This window comes from Lygodium microphyllum, unplaced genomic scaffold (genome assembly GCF_053477565.2).
Source record: "Lygodium microphyllum isolate KBCC unplaced genomic scaffold, Lygodium_microphyllum_v1.1.10 scaffold_51, whole genome shotgun sequence".
NCBI classification, from domain to species: Eukaryota; Viridiplantae; Streptophyta; class Polypodiopsida; order Schizaeales; family Lygodiaceae; genus Lygodium; species Lygodium microphyllum.
Window position 1 is genome coordinate 746612 of NW_028229534.1, and position 23109 is coordinate 769720.

The 23109-nt window shown below is 37.9% G+C and overlaps 1 protein-coding gene across 2 annotated transcripts; it reads right to left on the bottom strand.

Moving 5' to 3' along the window:
- Positions 1-19736: 19736 nt before the first annotated feature.
- On the bottom strand, positions 19737-22631 carry LOC148008891 (uncharacterized). Of its 2 annotated transcripts, none has more exons than XM_087673952.1 (2): positions 21938-22615; positions 19737-20196 (listed from the first exon to the last, which is right to left on the bottom strand). In XM_087673952.1, the coding sequence occupies exons 1-2, from the start codon at positions 22236-22238 to the stop codon at positions 20018-20020; spliced, it is 480 nt and encodes a 159-aa protein (XP_087530078.1). In that variant the 5' UTR covers positions 22239-22615; the 3' UTR covers positions 19737-20017. The 2 variants fall into 2 exon arrangements, with proteins under 2 accessions (XP_087530078.1, XP_087530079.1); XM_087673953.1 differs by lacking the exon at positions 19737-20196 and adding an exon at positions 20203-21413 and having other exon boundaries at positions 21938-22631.
- Positions 22632-23109: the final 478 nt, after the last annotated feature.

Below are 23109 nucleotides of genomic sequence, written 5' to 3' on the forward strand. Positions count from 1 at the left end.
ATGCCTTCTTAGTCTTATTCCTCCCCCTCGGAAAGATGAAAATCCTTCCTAGGATTGAACGAAGTGGTGAGGATATCAAAGGTGATTGTGATGGGGTGTTCTGGCCAACAGCCACTCATAAAATGCAGGGTTGTACTCAAGTTGAGCGTGACGATCGAGTTCACACGGTTGTACAGAAACTTGGGAGATATAGGTCAAGACATCATGAAAAATATCTCTGGTATTAAGGCGGCTTGCAACGTGCAGTTCTTCTTTCGTAAGGAATTGGTCAATGTAAGGATGGGCTAGGACCTGGCCATCTAAGTGCTGGTTCCGGGTAATGGCCAAAACTCTAAATGAAAGAGGTGCCACATAAGTAGGATCGTACTCAATGGTCTTGATTGCCCTCCTTTGTTCAGCATTTGTCATGATACGACAGCCTTTCTTTTCCCATTGGGTCTGCAAAGTGAACCACCGCTGTAAGAATGAGAAAGTTGAGCTTGCAAGTTGCGTGAGCTTATGTAATTCTTATTCGGGAGCAGAACGAGGAGGCTTAAGATATGATGTGATTAGTTGCCTGAGAACAGCTTGCTCCTTTGAGATTTCTTCATTTGCTATTAGTTCAACAGCAATCTTGGGGAATTTGACGGTCATAAACTCGTATTCCTCCCAAGTGCATGGTAATGCACGAACATTGGAAGCAAGTGGTTCATCAAGAAGACCTAGGTCCAACCACTCATAACTCCTAGCAAATGTGGTGAAAGTGTGGTCTAACACCTTAATGCAGGTCACAAGGTCATCTCTCGAAGTTTTAGCAAGGTCTTTAGCCAAGGAAAGGAAAGATCGTACCGCATAGGAAGGCCTAAGACCTGCTGGTGGTGATGGTGCAATTGAGCTGGACAGCAGTGACTCCATTGCTGTGTCATGGGTGTTGTCGTATTGCTGCGCATTCGAGGTGTGAAATCCACCCAAAAGTTGTGTGTGGGAGTTGATATTTTGTACATACTTAGTTGTTATGTTTTCATCTTTATTCTGCGTGGTAATATAGTAAGGAGGGGTTAGAATAAGATCTTTTTTGTTGGCAGTGCATTGGTTGGTATGTATGCCATGTGTGGTTTATTTGTGGAAGCACAGAAAGTATTTGACATAATCTCGTGGAATGCTGCATTATCTTGGCTTGTGGTGGAGAATGGAGGTATTTTCTATGATGACTGCTTCTTGTAGACCGGATGCTCTCACGTTCAGGACATTGATAAGGGGGTATGCAGCAGCAAACATGTTGGATCGTATGGAAGCTGTGCAGGAGGAGATGCTGAGATAAGGATATCCTCTGAGATCAAAGAATCAGCATAGGCAGGGGACTTTTATAAGATGGAGAAGCTGCTCTTCAGCATAAAAAGCAAGTCATTTGATAATAACATAAAGAAGAAAACAATGAGGAGCCACTTGTGCAATGATCGAATAATCTGAAGTAGATGCTCTTGTTGAGGAAGCTTTAAGCAAGAATGAGCTGGCCTTTTCTCCAACATTAGCAGATCTTGTGAATAGGGAAGCGAGGTCGTTAGCCCTTATGCTGTAAATAATTTCAAGATAGCAGATGCTCTAAGGAAAAAGCAAAAAGAGGCCAATCGTGAGTCTGCAATGCGATAGAGACAAGGTAAACAAGGAAAAGTGAGGGGTCCTATTTTGAAAGGAAGGACTATTTTTGAAAGAAGGTTTTTTTGGAGGGAGATTTTTTTCGTCAATCGGAGGAGGAGGTGACAGAACAGGAACACGAGAAGAACAGGGGAAAAAGGATACGAATTGGAATCGGAGGAAAGGGAGACTCCTTCTTTGGGGAGAGCTGAAGTCGACGAGGGTGCGGAAGAAGTCGAAGATGGCAGCAGAAGAGAAGGAGAGGAAGATGAAGACGAAGACTTTAGTAAACACGTCTCTTTGTATTATGCAGTTTGCCTTTGAAGATGAAGTTTAGCCTGTTGATGTTTTGAAAGGTAGAAATACATTGATGCAAACTTACAAACTTGCATTAGAATCTCCTCATATTACTGATGTTGTGCATGAATGTACCCTGGTTATTTACAGATTCAGAGACTAGAAATGGTGCAGAAATAGAGTTTTCAAATTGAATTTGATCTGCTAAATTGACCTTCTATCCTGAAATTATTCAAAGTCCTCTGTGGTCGCGACTTTGCTATCAAAATCCTTCGACATCTTTGGTGAACCCGATGTGAAAGCGTCGCATAAATTTCAGGATGGGAGATACTTTAGCATTCATTTCAGCCTCTTCTACAATTCATGATGTGTCCTCTACTTTAGCTCCATCATTGATTGTTGCGTCAAGTACTTCAACGGATGATCTAAAGCAGATTTTGCAGAATATGTCTATGTATATGCAGCTTCAAAATCAGCAGACACAATTGTATATGCAGCAGCAGCAGCAATTGCATCAACAACAGTTGTTTCAGCAAAGGCAACTATATTCGGGGCAGGAGAATGCAATCAGCGCGACTAAGGCGATTGAAGCAGTTGAGAATGAGAAGAAGCTATTTGATGGCCGTAATGTTTCAGCATACTTGAAGACATATGAGATCAAGATGGGGTTTTTTGGAGTTCCAGCTGGACTTATGAGTAAGTATTTCCTTCGTCTTGTCACACCCGCCTTGAGGGAAAAAGTGACTGATCTTTTTATTCAAAATTCACATTGCCAAGATTTTAAGAAGGCCTTTCCTGAAGCTCTAGCTTATTGCTGGGAATATGGAACGAGACAGGTTTCCTTGGGTTGAGTGAGCTTCATGCCATCATGCAGAGTGACACAGTTGGCTCCTCTATTGGCATGGTTGCAGATTTAGCAGCCTGCTGATATAGTTCTTCCTCATCTGAGAATGGTAGGTCAATGGTTGCCAAGACGTGCATCCAATCCGCTCATCCTCAGGGTAGGGACTATATTTAGTGAGTGATCCATAGGGTTTGGTCGTTTGAGTATCGCCTTTCAACATGGCTGAGATGGCATTTAGGTCAACGGGGGTCATTTTCCAAGTGTCCATCTCTACTCTTACTGCTTCAGTTCTGCTCCCTAGGAAGATCAAACCATTCCCCCAATCTTCAATGACTCGAGTGTTTCTCATCCAAGGTCGACCTAGCAGTATGTCGTAGTCCACTCCCTTCATGACAATGAAGTTCACAGAAAACTGCACACCTGCAATCTTTACTGGCCAGTTCTTTAAGACTCCGAATGGCCTTACCTTCATTCCATTTGCTAATGTGACATTGAACCTAGCAGTCTCTACAAGAGGGTTTCCCCGTGCCTCTAAAACTGCATGGCTCAGTACGCTAACACCTGCGCCTATGTCTACAATTCCTTTCCGCATCATATCTCCTAAGGCTAGAATAGGTAGGACTGCATGCACTTCAGTGCCTTCCCAGAAAGCATTGATGTGCAATGACTTAGGAGTTGAGTGTAGAATTAGACTTGGGATTTGCGTAACTGCATCATGATCTTGCTGATCAGCACCCATAAGTAGGATATGTATGGGTTGACATATGTCTCCTCTTCACTAGGCTCTTCCACATAGTGAACTGGAGCATCGCTTTGTGGGTGGGTTACAAAAGGCCCTGGTGGTCTTGGTATACCTGTTGGGTTCATCTCCAGCCTAGGTACGGCAGGTCTTGAGTCATTTGGTGCAGGGAGTGCCAATTGGGCTCCCCTCCCAAAGAAATTGAGTGGTCTATTACCTAAGTACAGAGGATTGTACTGTTGTGCATATGGAAATCTCCTCGGCATCCTGCAATGCACTGCATCATGCCCGAATCTACCACAATTTGAGCATGGCCTAGATCTAGGATCTTGGCATTCAGTTGGGGGTGATTGCCGCCACAGTATATACACTGTACATGCGATCGCGTAGGCTTCCTTATCAGTTCTTGCAGTCGTGCAATCTCCATTCTCATCTCCGCCATCTCCTGGCCTTGGTCCATACTCTTTCCCTTTTCCTGCACACTAGCGGTTGCTTTTTCTCCCGAAATAGGTGATCTCTCTGGATCCCTCTGATTTGCACTTTCTCGGCTGGTAGTCCTCATGCTTTGTTCCCTAAGCTAATCATCTACACGTATTGCCTCTTCGAAAACTCTAGCTAGCACATCTCGTTGCAAGGTAGAGTTACTGGCCAAAGCCTTGTAGAGCTCCTCACTCCGAATTCCGTTCATGAATACTGTAGACACTGCCCTCTTAGTAGGTTGTTCATTGGCAGGGATCCTTTTGAAGAGGCTAGCACATGAGTGACGTAGTCCCTGACGTCTTCCTTCTCCCTTTGGCTGATATTCATCAACCGGACGATGAGGTTGTTAGAATACCCTGCCTCCGAGAATCTCTTGATAAAGAGGCCCTTAAGGTGAGAAAAGTTTGTACGTTCTGCGTCATCGAGGCTAGAATACTAGATTCTCCCCTTATCGCCTAAGCACAGGCCAAAAGCTTGAGAGCGTTGCACAAGGTCAGTAAGACCGTTTGCTTCGCATACTTGCTCGAACTGCTCCATGAAGCTGTATGGGTCACTGCTAGGCTTATACTTCGCTAGCTATTTTGCTACGATAGGGATTCTAGCCTGCCCTTTAGCCCCTTGCATGACTCCCAATCCCGAGAGTAGTGCGGTGGCTAGGGCTGTAGCACTCTGCTCAATGGATGTATTGTCCATGAGTCGCTTGGCTACAAGTTCACTCAATGTCATGTCAGCCTCTGCTGCCCGTTCCCTCTCTTCATTTGATCCAGATTTGGCTGCCCCAGCTAGGTCTAGCACCCTTCTAGCCTCGTACATATCTGCGTCTTGCTGTAGCTTTCTAGCCCTTTGCTCGTGGTTGTAGGCAATTATGCCTTCTAGCGCTCTCCTGATTACTCTTCTCTCTTCTTCGAGGCTTGCTACCACTTCTTCTACAGGTCTGCCCTGAATCACGGTCCTAATAAGTAAATCGTAGTCATGGACTAGTTCCTGTACTGAGACTAGAAATTCTCCTAGGTCTAGCCGGTCCTCTCCTCGGTCGCCTCTTGATCCTGACATTGTTTCTGCCTCCAATTCCACAAGGCCGTCGATCAGTTCGAGTAGTTCTGGCAGCGCTCGATCCTCTATGTTGTCGTCTTCAGGATCCTCGCGTCCACTTAACGTCCTCTTGGGTCCTAACCCTGTTTGTCTGCTAAGTCTTGGGGTTCACTCCTATTGGTGGGTTCCTTGAATGATTATATTCAAGTGTATTCCTTGTTATTACAACCAATCCTCAAATTATGTACACTCAATGTGGTGTCTGTGCGTTCGGTGCGAAATCAAGCTTTTTGCTCTTTCAGTGCACAACCAATGTGGCCTACTGTGTGTGCGGGATTACGGTACTCAAGTGCGATGTCAATGCTACCTTCAGCTCTTGGCCACTGGGTATGAGGTCAGCACACGGCTGCCTAGTTAAAATCTAGGTCTTTGCTGTGTCTCTCAGGTATGTGGGGGTCTGATGTCTGGTCTGCTCTTGCGACTAGGCTGCGACAACACACTCTGCTAGGTTTCCTAGCCACAGGCCCAAGTTTTCTATGATTTTCTCGCACCTACAAGGTCGCACTAGTGTTGGCAACGCGGGTCTGGGCTTAAATTATTAAAATAATGTCAAAAAATGCATTCGGCCAAAATTGGCCCAAATGGCAGGGTCCGAATCCCAGAATCGGCGTCTGAACCGCCGAAGTCCGAATGTCTCGTTCGGCCGGGCCGAAGCCCGAATGGCCGAGTCCGAGGGCGAACTCAAGTTGGGCCAAATGGCCGGGTTCGGGCGGGCAGATTCGACCGTCCAAACACCGAATGGCCGAATGCCAAATTCGGAGGGGCCAAAGCCCGAATGATAAGGCCCAAATGGCCAAATGCCCGAAGGCCAAACTTCAAAGCCTGAAGGCCTTCGTTCGGGCGGTCGAAGCCCGAAGCCCGAACTGCACATGGCCGAATGCCCGAAGGCCGAATGCCAAACCCTAGGTTCGGGGCAGCCAACTGCCGATTCTGGGGTTCGGACATTCGAATGCGTCGGGGTCGGCGCACTTTCGACAATGAAAATGGTGACGAATCTAGTGTTATGTTGATGATTAGCTATTCTAGGCTGTTAAATACACACAAGGGCATGCCGAGGAAGAGATTTGTATATCTATAGCACCCCGGAAGTGTGATCGAAGGGCGTCCGCTCCTCTCCTGTGCCTGTAGCTCTCTCACTCTCTCTCTTGCTCTCTCTCAACTAAGTCAGAATGCAAATGAGCTCTTCTCCCCTTACCTTAGCCTTACATAGCATTGCCCAACCTTAGAGCCTTTCCCCGTTGCGATTTCCCCCTTAAAAAACACGATTTTTGCCTTCTTTTTCTTATTGCAACCAGATTTACAGCAGCAAAAACCCTACCATTTCAGTTTTGAATCTTAATCCTATCCTACCTAATGCTAACAAAAAATCGCAAAACCAAGCATGGATTGTATTTACCTACTCAAGAACTCATCAAAAAACTCAAAATACTTACTTGTTCCAACGATTAAACCTCCTAAATCTCCTATCTATCTCAAGCATCGTTTCGGGCAAAGACCCTACTCCTATGCTCGATTTGATGCACGCGGCGCTCAAGGCTTGATTCCGTCGGTCCCGGCAATGGAACCAAAATGAAAGGAAGCTACAAGCTCTACCCCGAGACCTACGGACCGCTTATTGATCAAGCGTTTCAAGCCGAGCGGCCATGGCTACCTCTCACATAGCCAACGTGCCATGCCTACCTTACGAGTGTAGTGAGCTTACCTTGATGCTCGATCGAGTACCCTCTTCTCTCTTACACACCGGTAGCTCCACGATCCTTGTGGCAAGCTCAAGCAACCTCAATCCCTCTCCCATGAGCTCCATCCTCCATAGCCACGTGCGAGACAAGGGAAGAGAAGAGAAGAGAAGAAGATGGAGAGAGGAGATGGAGAGCTTCTTCTCCACGATCCCTCACTCTCACACACTCACTACCTCATCCTCTCACACTCCCTCACTCCCTTTCTCAAGCACAAGCAAGAAGGCAAGAAACAAGAGAAGAAGAAGAAGAAGCTTTAGCCACACACAAGAATGAGCTTCTCATTCACTTTTAAACTTTATATACATGCCCTCCCTTCTTTGGGCGGTCATCCCCTTTTTTACATGGCCGGCCATTGGCCTAAGCCCATTTCTCATTTCCCACCATTCTAATTTATCCTATTCCCAACTAATGCATACAATTTGCACAAGAGCGAGCCTGGCACTCTTTTACAAGGATTCGGGAGCACTTCCACATTTAATGGTGCACTTTTTACTCTTTTGCTTTCCTGGGGCGACACTGAGACTTTCTGGGGGTCGTGCCCGAACATTTAAATTTTCCAGGGTCTGGTACCGGTCAAGGCACCTTTTCCTTCTTTTATCTTGCGCCTTTTTTTCTATTTCCTTTTTTCCATTTTCCTGCTCCTCTGCTCCATTTTCCCGCTCCTCTGTGCTGTGGTAAACACGGTAAACAGTTGGAGCGACAGAGAGGAGCCGTATGCTCTCCTCATTTTCTTCATATTCCATAACCCATATAACTAAAGTGAATACAACACTTTAAGGTTTGTAAGACCATTCACACACAGCCTAAATTCTTCGACTTATTTAATGTTCCACTCTTGTTGATACAGCTGGACACAGCTAAGACTCTGTCGGTCACACACACGAGCTTGAAGTCTCAACATACGTGTCGGATCGAGCCATGCAAAGGTGATAAATCGAGCACTGGTGCATGCAGGGTAACATCTCCACACTAGAGTAGTGCCCACCTCATCCCAGGACCATGCCACAATGGATCTCATCGAATGCGATGTAGCCTTTTCCATACATGTTTTGTGCACTAGGTGCAAGAGGACAGTGGACGAAGACATCGATGCACCCTCTCAACCACAGCTAGAGTATTTCAAGAGGGAGCTTGAGGAGATCGCTCTCGATCCAAGCATAGAGGCAACACAGATCTTAGCCATTGTGTATCCACCTCCTTGCTTGATGAGATAGCGACGAACGATGAGCCACCCCTCGCTTCTCTCCATGCTGTCCCACCATCAAGGGGGTGGAATATCTACTCATGCAGGATGTATTAGAGATTTTAGAGCTAAGATTAGAAGAACTATATTGTATCATGGTCTGTGATGCGCTTGATGATTTTATAGATTTTGATATACATGATGCCCCAACACATGTTGATGAGGTGGCTCAATATGATGGCATGAGCGTCGATGAGCATCCAAGAGAAAATTGAGGATGTGGCGCCACAGTATGAGATCTTTGATGAGGAGTTTAAGAAGTTATAAGAAATCCTTTTTGGTCCTCAACCCGACTACACAATACCTTCCCAAGAGAGAGACAAGGGTGGCCCAGTTACAGGGAGCATACTTGGATGCTCCATTACAGTAGCAGATAGATGTTGCATAGAAGGTAATGTTCTCGATTTCACACGCAACTTCACCAGTAATGCCTCTAGGGCATCAAGACCTCTGTGTCAATTTTTATCGGGACTGCGGACCCCCAAAGCAACCCTAGCCGAAGGCTCGCATCTGGGGCATGATGATTCAAACTTGTCATAAACATAGTTTGTGCGGTCTTCAAATTGCAATCCCCAAAAGTATTTACATAATTGTTGCATTGCTTCTCTATCAGCAAACTGACAACACTTTTCTTGGCAACAATCATCGAAACCTGTGAAATGGAGTCCATAGAAGTCCTCAAGTTTGCACCTTTAGGGGAAATAATTTGAGACTTTCTATTGACCATACAATATGATCTCTTCTGAACAAAAAATGTTTTTTTTTTTGCAAAAAATAAAATCTTCATTGGTATCTTCCATGTTTTTGGCACAAGCATTTGTAGAGATAAATTGCATGTATGATTGTTGTTGTAGCAGTGATGTTCCATCATCAAAGGTGACTTGTTTAACATGCAATCTTTCCAAAGTGACATAGTGGAAGTTGTTATCTATGTATGTTCTTGTGGTTTGATCAAGGGCTTTATCTATCACCACACCAACATTCTCTTCTCTTAGCAATTCAAAGTTTTATCATATCATATAAAAAAACCAATAATATAACCCCTATCCCAACACACATTGTGTTGCCTTCTCTCCATAACATCACTCTATGTTCTCTTCAACTTTCACAAATGCTAAGCACATCAATATCCTCGAAAGGTAGGACATTGTTTGATTTGTAATCATCTCCTTCATCATGAATTTTTATTGAGTTTGAAACAACCACCACATCTTTCTTTCCCCATTTTGCAAAACCATCTAGAGCTTCATGAACCTTCATTGTGTCAATTATTGGGAATGGTAAATATGCCGCTACATTTAGACACTTATCAATAGCCACTTAAATATATCCATCTTCAAGTGTTTCTCTAAGCCATGTCTCATTTGGATGTATTGCATGCACTCTCATAAGTGCAACAATCTCATGATCAACTAGCAAATTCATAGTTTCTTCAAAATAAAATTTGTTATTCATGATACCTATACAAGTGACAAAATGGAGATTTTATCATTTGTATGTTGTCACCTCTATTAAAGAAAAAAATATTAATGAAATCGCTAAATACAATGAAGTATCAAATTTCATTGAAAAGAAAAAAGCACTAAAACATTAGATAGAATGAGTCCAACATCCATAATAGAAAGTGTTAATAGAAACATCTTACCGAAAGAAAATCTATTCTATTATTTTTAGTTGCCCTTGATTTTACTTTATTTTATTAGCTACTCTTTGAGTAAGCAAAAACTTCCTTGTGTATTCTCATTGGGAAAAGATATAACAGATGTTGAAAACTTGCACTATATCTATTCAACACGAGAACAATGATTAAAATTATTTATAATATATATAGAAAAATATTTGGCCACCTGGTCAAAAATATATTGTATGTATTCCATACCATAGCAAATATAACAATTCTTTGTGATCCCCATAGGAAAAAAATAGTCAAATGATTGAAACCTTTGTCGTATGTATTTCACATGACAAAAAGGATAAAATTTCATTGTGGTATCCATAGAAAAATATTTAGCCAGATGGTCAAAATCTCAAGCAAAATACATACAACAAGGATAAAAGTTCATTGTGATCTTTATGGAAAAAGACTTAGCCAAATGGTCAAAACCTCTATTGCAAGTATTTTACACAAGACTTAGGATTAAAAATCTTTGTGATATCCACAAGAAAAGATTTAGTCATATGGTCAAAACATGTATTGTATGTAACCTAGATGATAGCAAGGATAATAATTGTTTGTGATGTCCATAGAATAAGATTTAGCCAAATGGTCAAAGCCTTTATTGTATGTCAACAAGGATAAATAATCTTTGTGATCTCCATTAGAAAACATTTGATCAAATGATCAAAACCTTTATTTCATGTATTCCACATGACAACAAGGATAAATATATTTTATGAGAAACATTGACCTCTAAAGAATAGGAGATTTCATTCCCTATGACATGAAGCTATAAAGATTGAGGAAATTTCAACATCAATTAGAAGCTATTTGAGAAGAAAATATAATTTTTATCACGGTTAAATATTTATAAATCTTACACTACCTAGTTCATAATAGTAAAATATATCAGGAGATCGATCTTTACAACTAATCATAATGTTTTTCAAAATGAGTTTCTCTTCCCCTCCCTCTCTCTTCCATGCAACTCTCTGACCTGAGTATTTTCTCTGTTACGTTTTTACAGTTGCAGGTTTTGCATTCCTAATCCTCTACATTTTTATCTTTGCTCATGTCGCCCCCTCTTACTGCAAGTTTTGCGGCCCTAATCTTTGGCAATTCTATCCCCTTGCTCTTCTCTAACTGCTCTCCACTGTTTCATTTTCTCAACTGAAACAGATTGTGCAGTGCAAATTTTGATTTGAATCAGGGTATTGTAACCAAAACTACTTGCGTCTTCAAATCAGAAAACTTGCTCAAAGGGTTTAGCAATTTTATAGGGCAGTGAATGATCACCACTCCACAACGTGTCTGCTCTACTTCACAAGTGATTTTTGTTACATTGGCATAGATTGCTTACTTCTACTAACTACAACAAGTTTTCAACTCTTCCCTGCTTTTTTTTTATTTTGAGTTAAATTACATTGATTTTGATCATCTCAATCCATACAATTACTACAAATCACACTACTACCCTTTCATATGATTAGTATAGAATAATATTAAGATCAAACGCCACAAGCATTATCTAAATAAAAATCATGTATGAAAATTAAATGCAATCTTTATTTCTGTAGCAATGAGATTAGACACTCACTCTTGAAAATTCAATGTCTTCTTCTTCTTCTCGATTGCTTGATTGATCTCTTGGAGTGCTTGTCTTTTTTGTTGCATATTACCTTGCAAATGATAGCTTCTTTGCTCTGAATATGAAAAACATGATTTCTTGCACTATTGAAAATACTCTCTTCATTGTGAATATGAAATATATGATTTGTATAATGTTGAAAAAACTCTCTTGGATGTGAATATGGAATAAATGGTTTGTGCAATGCTTTTATCAATGAGTGCTTTCAAAATACTAACCTTTCTTTCTATTGTGTAATGCTATATACTTTAAGGTTTCGCCTCAAGGCTAAATCTAGCCTTATATTTCTTATATCCTTTAGTAATATTAGAGCATTTTATCAAGTTATTATACATTGTATTATACTTTACTATATAGAACTTTCTATTATACTGTATTTTCATAGTAAAAGCATTTTCGTAAGGTTTTATGGTTACATTCTTTATGATTTTGCAATAAGCATATAGCAATACAATACTTACCAGTACTCAATATGATTTTGCCGTAGGATGTAATTTGATCTTCTAACAACACATATCATGATATTTCATCAATATATAGATTAGACCATATGGTCAAAAAATTTCTTACAATATAAGAAGTACTTTTTGTTATTTTATTCAATACAATTTGAGATTTGGCCATGAGGTCAAATCTTTTCTTATAATATAAGATGTAATTTATGTTATTTTTTCCAATATACTGTGAGACTTGGCCATGCGACCAAATCTTCTCCTTAACCTATCTCTTGGCCAAAATAAGGACTCTTGTAGTATCCCAATATCTTGCAACAAATCAACCACTTTGTTCATTTTACTATAAGAATGACATTTTGCCATTTGGTCAAGTGATTTCTTATATTATCAACCCTTACTTACTTCCAAAAGAAAAGACTAGTTTCTACTTAGAATTCCTTACTTTCTATAATTTGGCCATGTGGTCAAATCTTGCCTTACAAAAAACAAACCACTTTTTTGGGAATTGATCCTGAAAAATTAAGACTAAATCTATGGTGGGTTCGATCACACAAATTTTGGGTATGCTAGATTTGGTTGTATGGCAACATCTTCTAAGACAAACATCTTCTATATTATCTCCAAAAAGGAAAACCATGTTCTACTTGAAACTCCTTAATTACCTACTATATTTATAGGAAGTTTTGCCATGCAACAAACAAATCACTTTGTTTCCATTAACCATTTCTTTCATTTCAATTTTTCATAACTTCCTATCTATATGTTCATATATAAATATCATATCATTTTATCACAAATTAGCCACTTTGTCCATTCCACTACAAAAAAAAAATTGGCCATATGGTCAAATCTTTCATTTTATTATCAATGCTAGCATCCAAGAATCCCCCATTCTTGTTTCATTTGGCCATATGATTAAATTTTATCATATACATCTTATGAACCATGAGACCTTTTTTTCATTCCACTATAAAACAATATTTGGCTGTATAGTCAAATCCAATTTCACAACATGTTGCAACAAATGAACCACTTTCTTCATATGGTTATGAAACTAGATTTCATGATATGGTTAAAACTAGTTTATAAAAATATAGATATCTTGTAGGCTTCACCATGAGGTCAAATCTCCACCTTTCAAGTGTTTTTCACATTACCTTATATCGATATCTTTGGGATTTGCTACATATCCATATTTGTTTATATGTGAATCTCACATAATAATAAACCGCATTCTTTGTTTAACTAGCCTTTAAAAACCATATGGTAAAAAACCATGGAAAAGTTTCTAATATTATAGATAAGTCTTATAACTAAATAGGATTTGACCACATGGCTAAAACCAGTGACAATGTTTCTACAATATGACTCCTTTCAAGGGAAACTTACATGTGTACTAATTAAAATGTTAACTTTGGGCCAAATGCAGTCGTGAGATTGCTACATAACCAAAATGATATATGGGTGGATCTCATATTGGACTAAATCTCATTCTTTGATTAAATAGGGTTTGACCACATGGCCAAAAATATTAGCAAAGTTTCTAGAGTATGGTTCTTGCATAGGAAACTTACATGGAGAAGAAATCAAATGTTAACTTAGGGAGAAAATCATCCATGAAATTTTCTACATAACCGCAATGATTTTTCACTATATCTCATACCACACTAATAGTTAACATTTCATTATTGCTTGACCATTTAGTTAAGCCCATGGCTAAGTCTCACTATTAATAGAATTTGATCTTCTCACCAAAGTCCATGGCAAAGTTTTTACTATATGATTCTTGCAAGAGAAACATAATTAATACTAACTTGGGCCCAAAATAATCCATGAGATTTGATACATAAGCACATCTATTTATGGTTAGATCTCATACCACACTTAATCTCAAATTTCAATATTTTATTTTATGGAAAAGTCCATTTGGAGTACATTTGTCTTGTATTTTGTAAAATATTGTGATTTTGTGTTTTCAATTTTCAACCTTGAAATCTTATACATTTATTTGGGTTTTGTGAATTTTGACTATTTGTAAATCCACTTTTGTTTGAAAAATCTTTCTCTTTGTAGAACTATTCAATGGCAAAGAAAGATAGCACATCCAAAAAGGAGACCTAAACCATTGATGGAGTTAGTGGTGATTGTGTATCCATGGTATGTGGATGTTTATGATAGTTAAGGAAAAGGGTTGACACTGTTCTCTTATTTACTTTAAAGAGTGATATTGCATTTTTGAAGAGATACTCTAGAGGTGAGCTTATATTCCAGGAGGAGAGTTCGAGAAAGAAGGGAAGGCAACCTTCTCCTACTGCATTTCATTGCCTTATGGGTCTAAAGGATAGAGACATCCTTACACTACAAGAGGAGATCAGTGAAGGTCATATCCTTTTTCTTAAAAACAAATGGGATAATGAAGATATGATTGACATGGAAACAAGGTCTAAGCAAATCAAGCAAGATAGGGTCCTAAAGGAGGAATTAGTCACTCTTTTCAATGCCTCAATTCCAGAAAGTAGCGCTGTGATGAAGACTTGGGAAGATCTTGTTGATGACTATGATATCACTTATGAAGTCTACACAAAGATTTTAGGCATTTGCAATGATTGGGTATCAAATAAGCTCATAGGTAGAGCTGATGCAAGGTCCCTACCAAATGGAGCAAAAGATATTGTGAACTTCCTAATTGGAAAAAAGCAAAATCCTCTTCAATCCTCCACTACTTCGCCTTGGCATGTATGTGTTGTTGGATGCAATCTAGAAACCTTTGATCTTATATATAATGTTTTGAGAGATCCAATTACCATTGGGGTTTTTGTTCTAGATGTAGCACATGGAGTTGAGGGAATGAAATGGGACTCTATAAAGTTTGGAAAGGTTGTATCCACTCTACTACAAATGACATGTGAACCTAAACAATTCATGTTGTTATCATTTCTTGTTCAAAAGCAAATGGCAGCTTTGGAAAATGCTCTTGAAAGCATTTCTTGCAAGTATCACATGCTAGTTTTGGTCATGTTGACTTCCTACCTATGGATAGAACCTTTGCTTTTGAATCTATAGATTCTTTTGTGGATTTGACATTAGTGACCATGGAGAAAAGATTCATCAATTTTGAGCAATATATAAACAATGTCAACAAGCCTTCCATTTTGGACTTTGAAGGCTTGGACAAGGAGTGCAATGATGAAGATCTTGAAAAAGACCAGAGGATTGCAAAGGCCATTTTGAGAAAGAAAATTAAAGTTATGGGAACTATAATCAAAGCATTCAATGATGCTCATGAGGTTGTATTTGATGTGTATGCAAGTGGACTTGCATCTAAGGTAGCATTGGTAAATCACATGAAGACTATTCTAATGGTTTGCAACACTCAAGAGCAAAGAGAGGTTGAAGCACAATTGTGGAGGTTCATGATAGTACCAAACAAAATTCAAACTCCCAAGAGGTTCCTCCTACTGAAGTTCAAGTTCTTGAAGTACCACCCAAGGGCATAGAAGAATCAAGCCAATATATAGCAACTCTAATTATGAAAAAGAAATTAAAGGCTACTTCAGGTGTTTAAACTCTGTTCCTTCTCCTTTCATCAAGGAAGACACATTGATGTAATTTTTATTTTTTTCTTGAGAAGTTACTTCCATTAGCATTTGTACTATTTTCTTTCTTTGGTGATATTACTTAAAGAAACTATGTCTTTAGTTTTTTAATTTTTTACAAAAGATACCAAGCATGTTTAGTTTAAAAAATCTATTTAATCAAATCTTTTGCTAAAACGGTATTAAAGAGCTCATTAAAATTTATCATACTTTGTAAGGATAACTATTTAAAGGAGATATTGTACTCTAATGTGTAAGAATACTTATCATAATGAAAAGTTTGAGCTAGCTATGCAAAATTTACTTAAGTCTATTTTAGATCTTATTTCAATTAAACTCTTATATGTGTTGTGTAATTATATTGTCGTGTTAGTTTTGGTTAGATTTGTCCACATGGTCAAATCTCTTATCTCGTATAACCTTTTTTGCTACATCACTAGTGTATCCCTATGCATTTACCTTAGGATAAGAGAGTCAACAATATATTGCACACCCCAAAAAAGATTCATTGCACCTCCCAAAGGAGTTTTGCCTAAGTAGCAAATATTGCAACAAAGATTTCACCTCCAATGTATATTTTGGGATGTGTATATGGAATATTAAGATAAAATCCTTGTTACAATTCATAAGTTTAAATATCTATGGGATATAACTAGTTCAGTAATAGAATGGTTAGTTCTTAAGAAATTATGAAAACTTATCCAAATAGAGTATAACTTATCTCGATTAAATTGTTATGTGTCACTTATATGTGACAAGTTTTGGTCACATGGTCAAAAGTATCATGTTTAAATTTTCTTTTAATAATTAGGACTAATAAGCACCTTCTTTGTACATGCCATTTTTAAGGCCTTTTTAGAAACTATGTTTAATATTATAATAATAATATAATTTTTGTAACTAATTACAAGAATCTATTGTTGGTATCCCAAGTATACTTATAATTAGCATAAAAAGTAGGTAAGAAAAAATGACTTTATTAGAATAGATTTTACCTCAAAGAAATCATCATAAACATTTTTTTCACATCATGATATTATTCTTGGTTAGATTTTTCCACATGGTCGAATGTCTCTTTTCTTAAGACATCATTTATTAAGTAGTACCTATGCATGTATTTGTCAATATAAAGTTAAATTGCTTTAGTGTTCTATGCCAGTTTATAGCTCAAACATTAAGTAGAATGATGAGGAAGTAAATGAATCTAATGTGCTTCTTTTTCTTCTTTGTAACTTCAATTAAGACATCTATGGTTGGATATTTAACAAATTCAACAATAGTAGAGCAGGATGATGTGATTGATGTGTCCTTGATAAGAAAACAATTATGTATAATACTTGATCTCAATGGTCTTATTTTACAAGGGTGCTTTGCTAAGTCTAAAAAGTTTTAAAGCTTTCAAATGGGAAAGCAATGGCTTGTTCTTCGACTAGGATGTACAGAGTTTCTTGAAGCCTTATTTGCAAGATTCCAAGTTGGAGTTTGGTCAACAGCTTTACATAAGAATGTCATGGCAGTTATTAAGTACTTGGAGATCCATGCAAAAAGGAAGTATCATTTCTTCATGATTTGGGGCCAAGAACAATGCCATAGACATTGACAACTTAAAATCATATATAGGCTAGATAAGATGGGAGTAGCAGCAATGTTCAAGCCTCTAAAGTATGTATGGGATCAATATGGAGATGTTTGTCAGCATACCAAGACTATTCTCATAGATGACAGTCCTTACAAAGGATGTCCAAATCCTGTTGAGAATTACATTTATCCAAAAACATTTTATCTTGATCGTGGAGACTCTATCTTGATCAAATAACTTCTACCATACTTAACTCGCTTAAGCAAATACCATGATGCATGTGAAGTCATCAAGTTTGATTGATATAGATAGGAGTCATTTCAATATGGACATGAATTGTATGCACGATTCAAGGTTGTCATTGATGAGTGGACTAGAGAAGAGAATGATGGTATTTCATCTTCATCATCAACACCGCACAAGACCATGATTGATAAAGATGGTATATATGTTCAATCTTCAATTACTTCTTGCTTCAAGAGACCATCTATCATACAAACATCCTCAACAAATACCTCACTTCATTCGTCTCTTACATTAAACAGCTCACAATTATCCATGTTGAAGTAAACTCCTTTAGTCTTTACTTTGAAAGATATGGAAGCAATACAACTTGCTCATGAGTTAGGATATCACAAACATTTCATAAATGGTAGTGCAGCTAAACGTTTTATACAAAATCTACAAAAGTTGTGTTTTCCCAATATACGCGATGTAACAAGGCACTGACTTTATATGGACTAATTTTGACTTTCATAATAAATATATCTCTTACATTAAGGGCTTTTGCATGGCTATGAAATATATGCTTGTTAGAAATTTAAAGTGTTTTATGTAGTTACCTTGGTGTTTCTAACACCACCAATATCAATGAGAGATTCTACTTAAAGTTATTTATTCTTTCAATAACATTAGTTAATTGTGTTGAAATTTCTTATAAAGTGGTTTAAGTCCTATTTTGTACTTTATGACCGTCTATTATACAAACATCCTCAACAAATGCCTCACGTCATCAGTCTCTTACATTAAACAACTCACAATTATCCAAGTTGAAGCAGACTCCTTTAGTCTCTATTTTGAAAGATATGGAAGCAATGCAACTTGCTCATGAGTCAGGATATCACAAACATTTCATAAATGGTAGTGTAGTAAAATGCTCTATACAAAATCTACAAAAGTTGTAATTTTTCAATATACATGATGCAACAAGGCAGTGACTCTATGTGGACTAGTTTCGACTTCCATAATAAATATATCCCTTACATTAAGGGCTTTTGCATGGCTATGAAATATATGCTTGTTAGAAATTTAAAGTGTTTTATGTAGTTACCTTGGTGTTTTTAAATACCACCAATATCAATGAGAGAATCTACTTAATGTTTTTTATTCTTTCAATAACATTAGTTAATTGTGTTGAATTTTCTTATAAAGTGGTTTAAGTCCAATTTTGTACTTTATGTCTTAGCTAACAAATAAGTCTTAATGAATAATAAAATTTATGTATATTTCTTTGAAAACACAAACCATTGGTCAAAGGTTAAATCTTTAGTCTTAGAAAAATCATAAACTTCTAGCTTGGTATATAAATCTTCATTTTATGATATGAAAGTTCATTTAGCTAGTCAAAGTGTTAAGCTAGTTGATTATCTTGTCTATATATTGTCAAGATAGATAGAACTTTTGAACAAAAGACATTTATATATCATGCATATACATACAAAAAATGCAAATGGGTTGTGTCTATTGGTTTACACACAAAAAAGAACCATCACATCATAGGTTGTCCAAACTTATTACTATATGGTATTAAATCAAGTTATTAAACCACACCTAGTTAGTGGTGACTCTTTTAAGGTCTAGTTCATGAAGCTTATGCATGTCACTTTAAATGATTCTATATATAAAAGAAGAAACTCATATTATAATATTTTCAAATCCATAATATTATAAATTTTGGCCATGATAACATACCTTCATATAATGTTGAAGGCTCTTGTATTTTAAATTCTCTTTGCACTCCTTCAAACCTTTGTATTCTTACATTAAACTTGGAAATTTCCTAGGTATATCCTAGCTAAGCCTCCTTGATGTTTCCACCACCATACAACATCACATTTTGTTAGTATGCTAGAAAAGATAGAGGTGAAATCCAAATCTCCTAATAGCCACATAGTTTACACTTCATCACTTAAGCTCTCAAGATGTGTGATCTCATATTTGTAACATATGAAGTGCCCTTTATGGTGTTTTAGAACTAAAAAACCATTGCGAGGATCTATAAGTAGAATTCCAATAGAAGAGTTTTTAAAAAAACCATAAAGCCCTTACAATTAAACTGCTATGCAAAAGTAGTATTTTGAGGCTATTGGAAAGAGTGTCACAGGGAAAATAGAAGCCAAAACATAAGAAATTTCTTCAAAACAAAAATGGATCCTAATATGAGGATTCATTTATAACATATTTCTAAAACATTCATTTGATTGTCACACACATGTGGATCTTAACATAATTATTTTTTAGAATATTTGGAGAAAGTTCATTTGGTTTTATGGCCCTTTGGATCTTAACCTGATCATGTTCAAAAAGTACTAACTGATCAAACTCGTCCAAATTATATGCATCTTGAACTTGCTTTTTTTAGAAGCATTAGAAAATCACAAGGTATCACAATAATCTAGTGTGGGTTCAATACTTGCTTATTAAAGCATACTTAAGGACATGTTTGAATGGTTTTCAAAGCTCTCCTTTCAAATATATGATGTCTAAATTATAAGATTGAACACCATGTCCTCAATTGTGACATAATAATATTACAATGGCTAAAGCCTTCAATTAAAATGCCATGTGTAGTTGTAACATACCCTAAGTAGAAGTCTCCAAGCATATTACAATGGTTTTGGAGCCATGTTTGATAATGGGAGCATTATTACTTTATAAAAACACGCATGCCACCATAATTTTTAAAATATAGCATCATGGTCCAAATTCATAGAATCATGAGCTTGTGTACAATACTTAAGCATGTTAAGTCACTTCATAGGTATAGGATTTTGTGACTTTCGCTCCTCCTTCTAGCAAAACAATGAAACCTAATGGCACTCTTAGATTGATTTGATCTTTGTGGTAGCCTCTTTTGCATCTGCTTTGATGGCCTCAATGTAGGGGCAAATAATGAACTCATCTTGTTGGCTTGAGAAAATTGAATGAAGATATCTATGATTAGCAACTAAGAGTTAGGAATAACTTTAAAAAATTGGCATATGGAAACTCCATAAAAGCCATTAAACTTTGTGCATATACAACAGAAGGGAAAATGAGCTAATATATCAATGCTTTGATTCCAAATACTTATAAAAACCAATTTAGTCTAATACAAAATGACACATTCTTTCCAAATTCTTTGTTGATATTTAAACTAAAACCCATAGTAGGCCAACTTCTAATGGTGTAACTATGTGTCCTAATATACATAGTTAGAGGTTTAATGAATGACGTGTACAAGAATACATAGTTGTTCCCTCTTTATTGGGTATTAGCGTTGCAAAGTATTTATAGTTGTGGTAACTATGATTTACTAATTTAGCAATATGAGATATGAAAGAGTTTACTACTAAGGGCCATGCATGATAAGAGAATTATCTAAACAACACCAAAGTCATGAGTCTATCTTTAAGTCTAGACTCTCGTCTTAATACTAGAAAACATCTAATTGATTATTATATTGCAAGTTGGTTTAGAAATCCTCTAACTTTGTGGTTTGATAAATTCACAATCCAAATGCAAGTAAGAGCCCCAAAGGCTTAGGTAATGTGAATGCTCGCAACATGCCTAACACATGCAAGTCAGACGGGGAGCATCCTCAAACATAAATAATAATCTCCCATACGTACTATCAATCAGGTCTCAAATGGACACCTACATTTCATTAATAAATATTTGGAGACTTGAATGAGAAAACCCTCAATTATCTTAGTGATGTTTGTGTATTTGTGACTTGATTTTTTCAACTCACATAGTGATGTGGTAGGTGCTACAACTTGTGGTTGATTAAGGTTGGTTGCACACCAAATGAGGAAGCCCAACCTTGCCCAAAGTGTGGGCATGTTATTTTTAAAACTGGGCATAAAGCCCTTAAATATCAAAAGGACACATTTTGTAAAAATGTAAAAAATAATATATTTATAATTTATTAATTGGTTGCCAATGCAAAAATTGCATCATTGTCTGTCACTTTACAAACTGGATAGGGGAGACTCCTTGTACAAAAGTGGGCAAGGAGATCATATATTTAGCAGGTGTATAAATAAGTCATGTCCTCTCTAGTGTGTAAAGAACTATAGATGCCCAACCCCTAAAGAAGTACTTTGATTGGTTAACATTTGCAAAGTGGACGCCTGTCATTTGGTGTGTAACCAGCCTAATAAGACCTCCTAGTAGAGAAAAATGAAAAGTAAAAAAACTAGATGGCTAAAGTTAGGGGTGATGGTTGGATTAGTGATTGCTAAAATTATCTAACCATGAAAATGTTACAAAGGGCACATTTATGCACAATCTAAGATCTAACATAAGCGTTTGAGTTTTTTCAAACGAAGAGGGATAATTCGATAGATTCTTACATAAGAAGTTTTAGATAAACTCCCAGAATTATTCCCAGGTTGTGAATTATGACAACATTATGAGCTTTTATGAGACAATGATTGCATACCTAAGGGCTAGCAACCCCTTGTCCCCAATTGCACCTAGCTACATATGTGATCCCTACCTTATAGAGACTTATGCGGTTGAGAGCTATAATGAAAAACAAGGGAAAAGAGCCCCTTTTTCTATATGGGAAAATGCCAAAACTTTGCTTATTGTGAATTAAGAAGGGATAAACTCTTAAAAAGGAAATGCTTATTAAGCGGATAAAGAGAGAAAAATAATTTAACTATGGACGGTGATGAATGATACTCACCTTCAAAGCTGAGCAGGCGGTAGCGATGGCCGAGAGAGAGAGGGGCGTCCACGGGAAGGAGGGTGGGGGTGGCGTGAGGTGCGAAGGTGGTAGTTGATTCAGCCCCAGGAGCAGCAGCTATGGCAGCTACGAAGAATCCCGGGTTGTTCTTCATCAGCTCATGGGCAGTGACTCTCCCCATCACATGCTCATGGCGCCCGCTCGGGTACTCCACCACAGCAGCTTGCGACGAAGAAGAAGAAGACGACGAAGAAGAAGTACAAGGAGAAGACACAAACTGAATAAGGATACAATTCCCCATTAAAATATGCCCGGCCAGTTCTCACAGTAATAATACTCCCGCTAGCTCTTACTTATCACAGTTAGATCAAGCCAGCTCTCTCAGTATACCCCCGCTAGCTCCTATCGCAATTAGGTCAAGCCAGCTCTCTCAATTGCGAGCAAAAATGAGGAAGAAGAATAATGAGAAGAAGAAGAATACGAAGATGAAGAAGATCCGGATCGCATACGAATGCAATTCTCCATCGACCCAGCTCGCAAAAGCAAAGTCGCCAGAGCGCCCATGTCAGAATCCTGTCAATTGTCTGTCAGTCTCATCTTTTGTACTCCAGCTTGGGGGACAACTATTTACACACACTCGGTCTCTCCCCCTCTCTCTCCTTCCCTTATCATTACACAGACAATCATGTTTTGGATCACGCACACACTCTCTCTCTTTTAATCATTACACGCACAGTCTTCGGGCGTGCTTTCGCCTTGTTGCAATTCAATCAAACCAATCAATCTCTGTGGGGCCTTCTTTCATAATGAATGGTGGGCCAATTGATCTCTTTTGCTCTGTAACGCCTCATCATCCCCACCACCAATACCTATTACCTACGTAGGCTCTGCACATACGTGATGGTCTAAGGTAGGCCCCTGGGGCCTGCAGTCAATGTAGTCTTCGAAAGGCACGCTGCATACGGATGGAAGGTGGATGCTAACTTTGAGACCCATTCCTTTCCGTTAGGTTTGCTGTTGCTTTCGGGCTTTTATGATGAGATTTTAACCAATGTTATTTTATACAAAAGCTTTAAGTGGTGTTCCCACAAACCCACGAACCTACCCTCTCTCTTCATATAACCATCTCCAAAACTCTCTCTTCACGAAAGGCTATGCCTATTGCTAGAAAA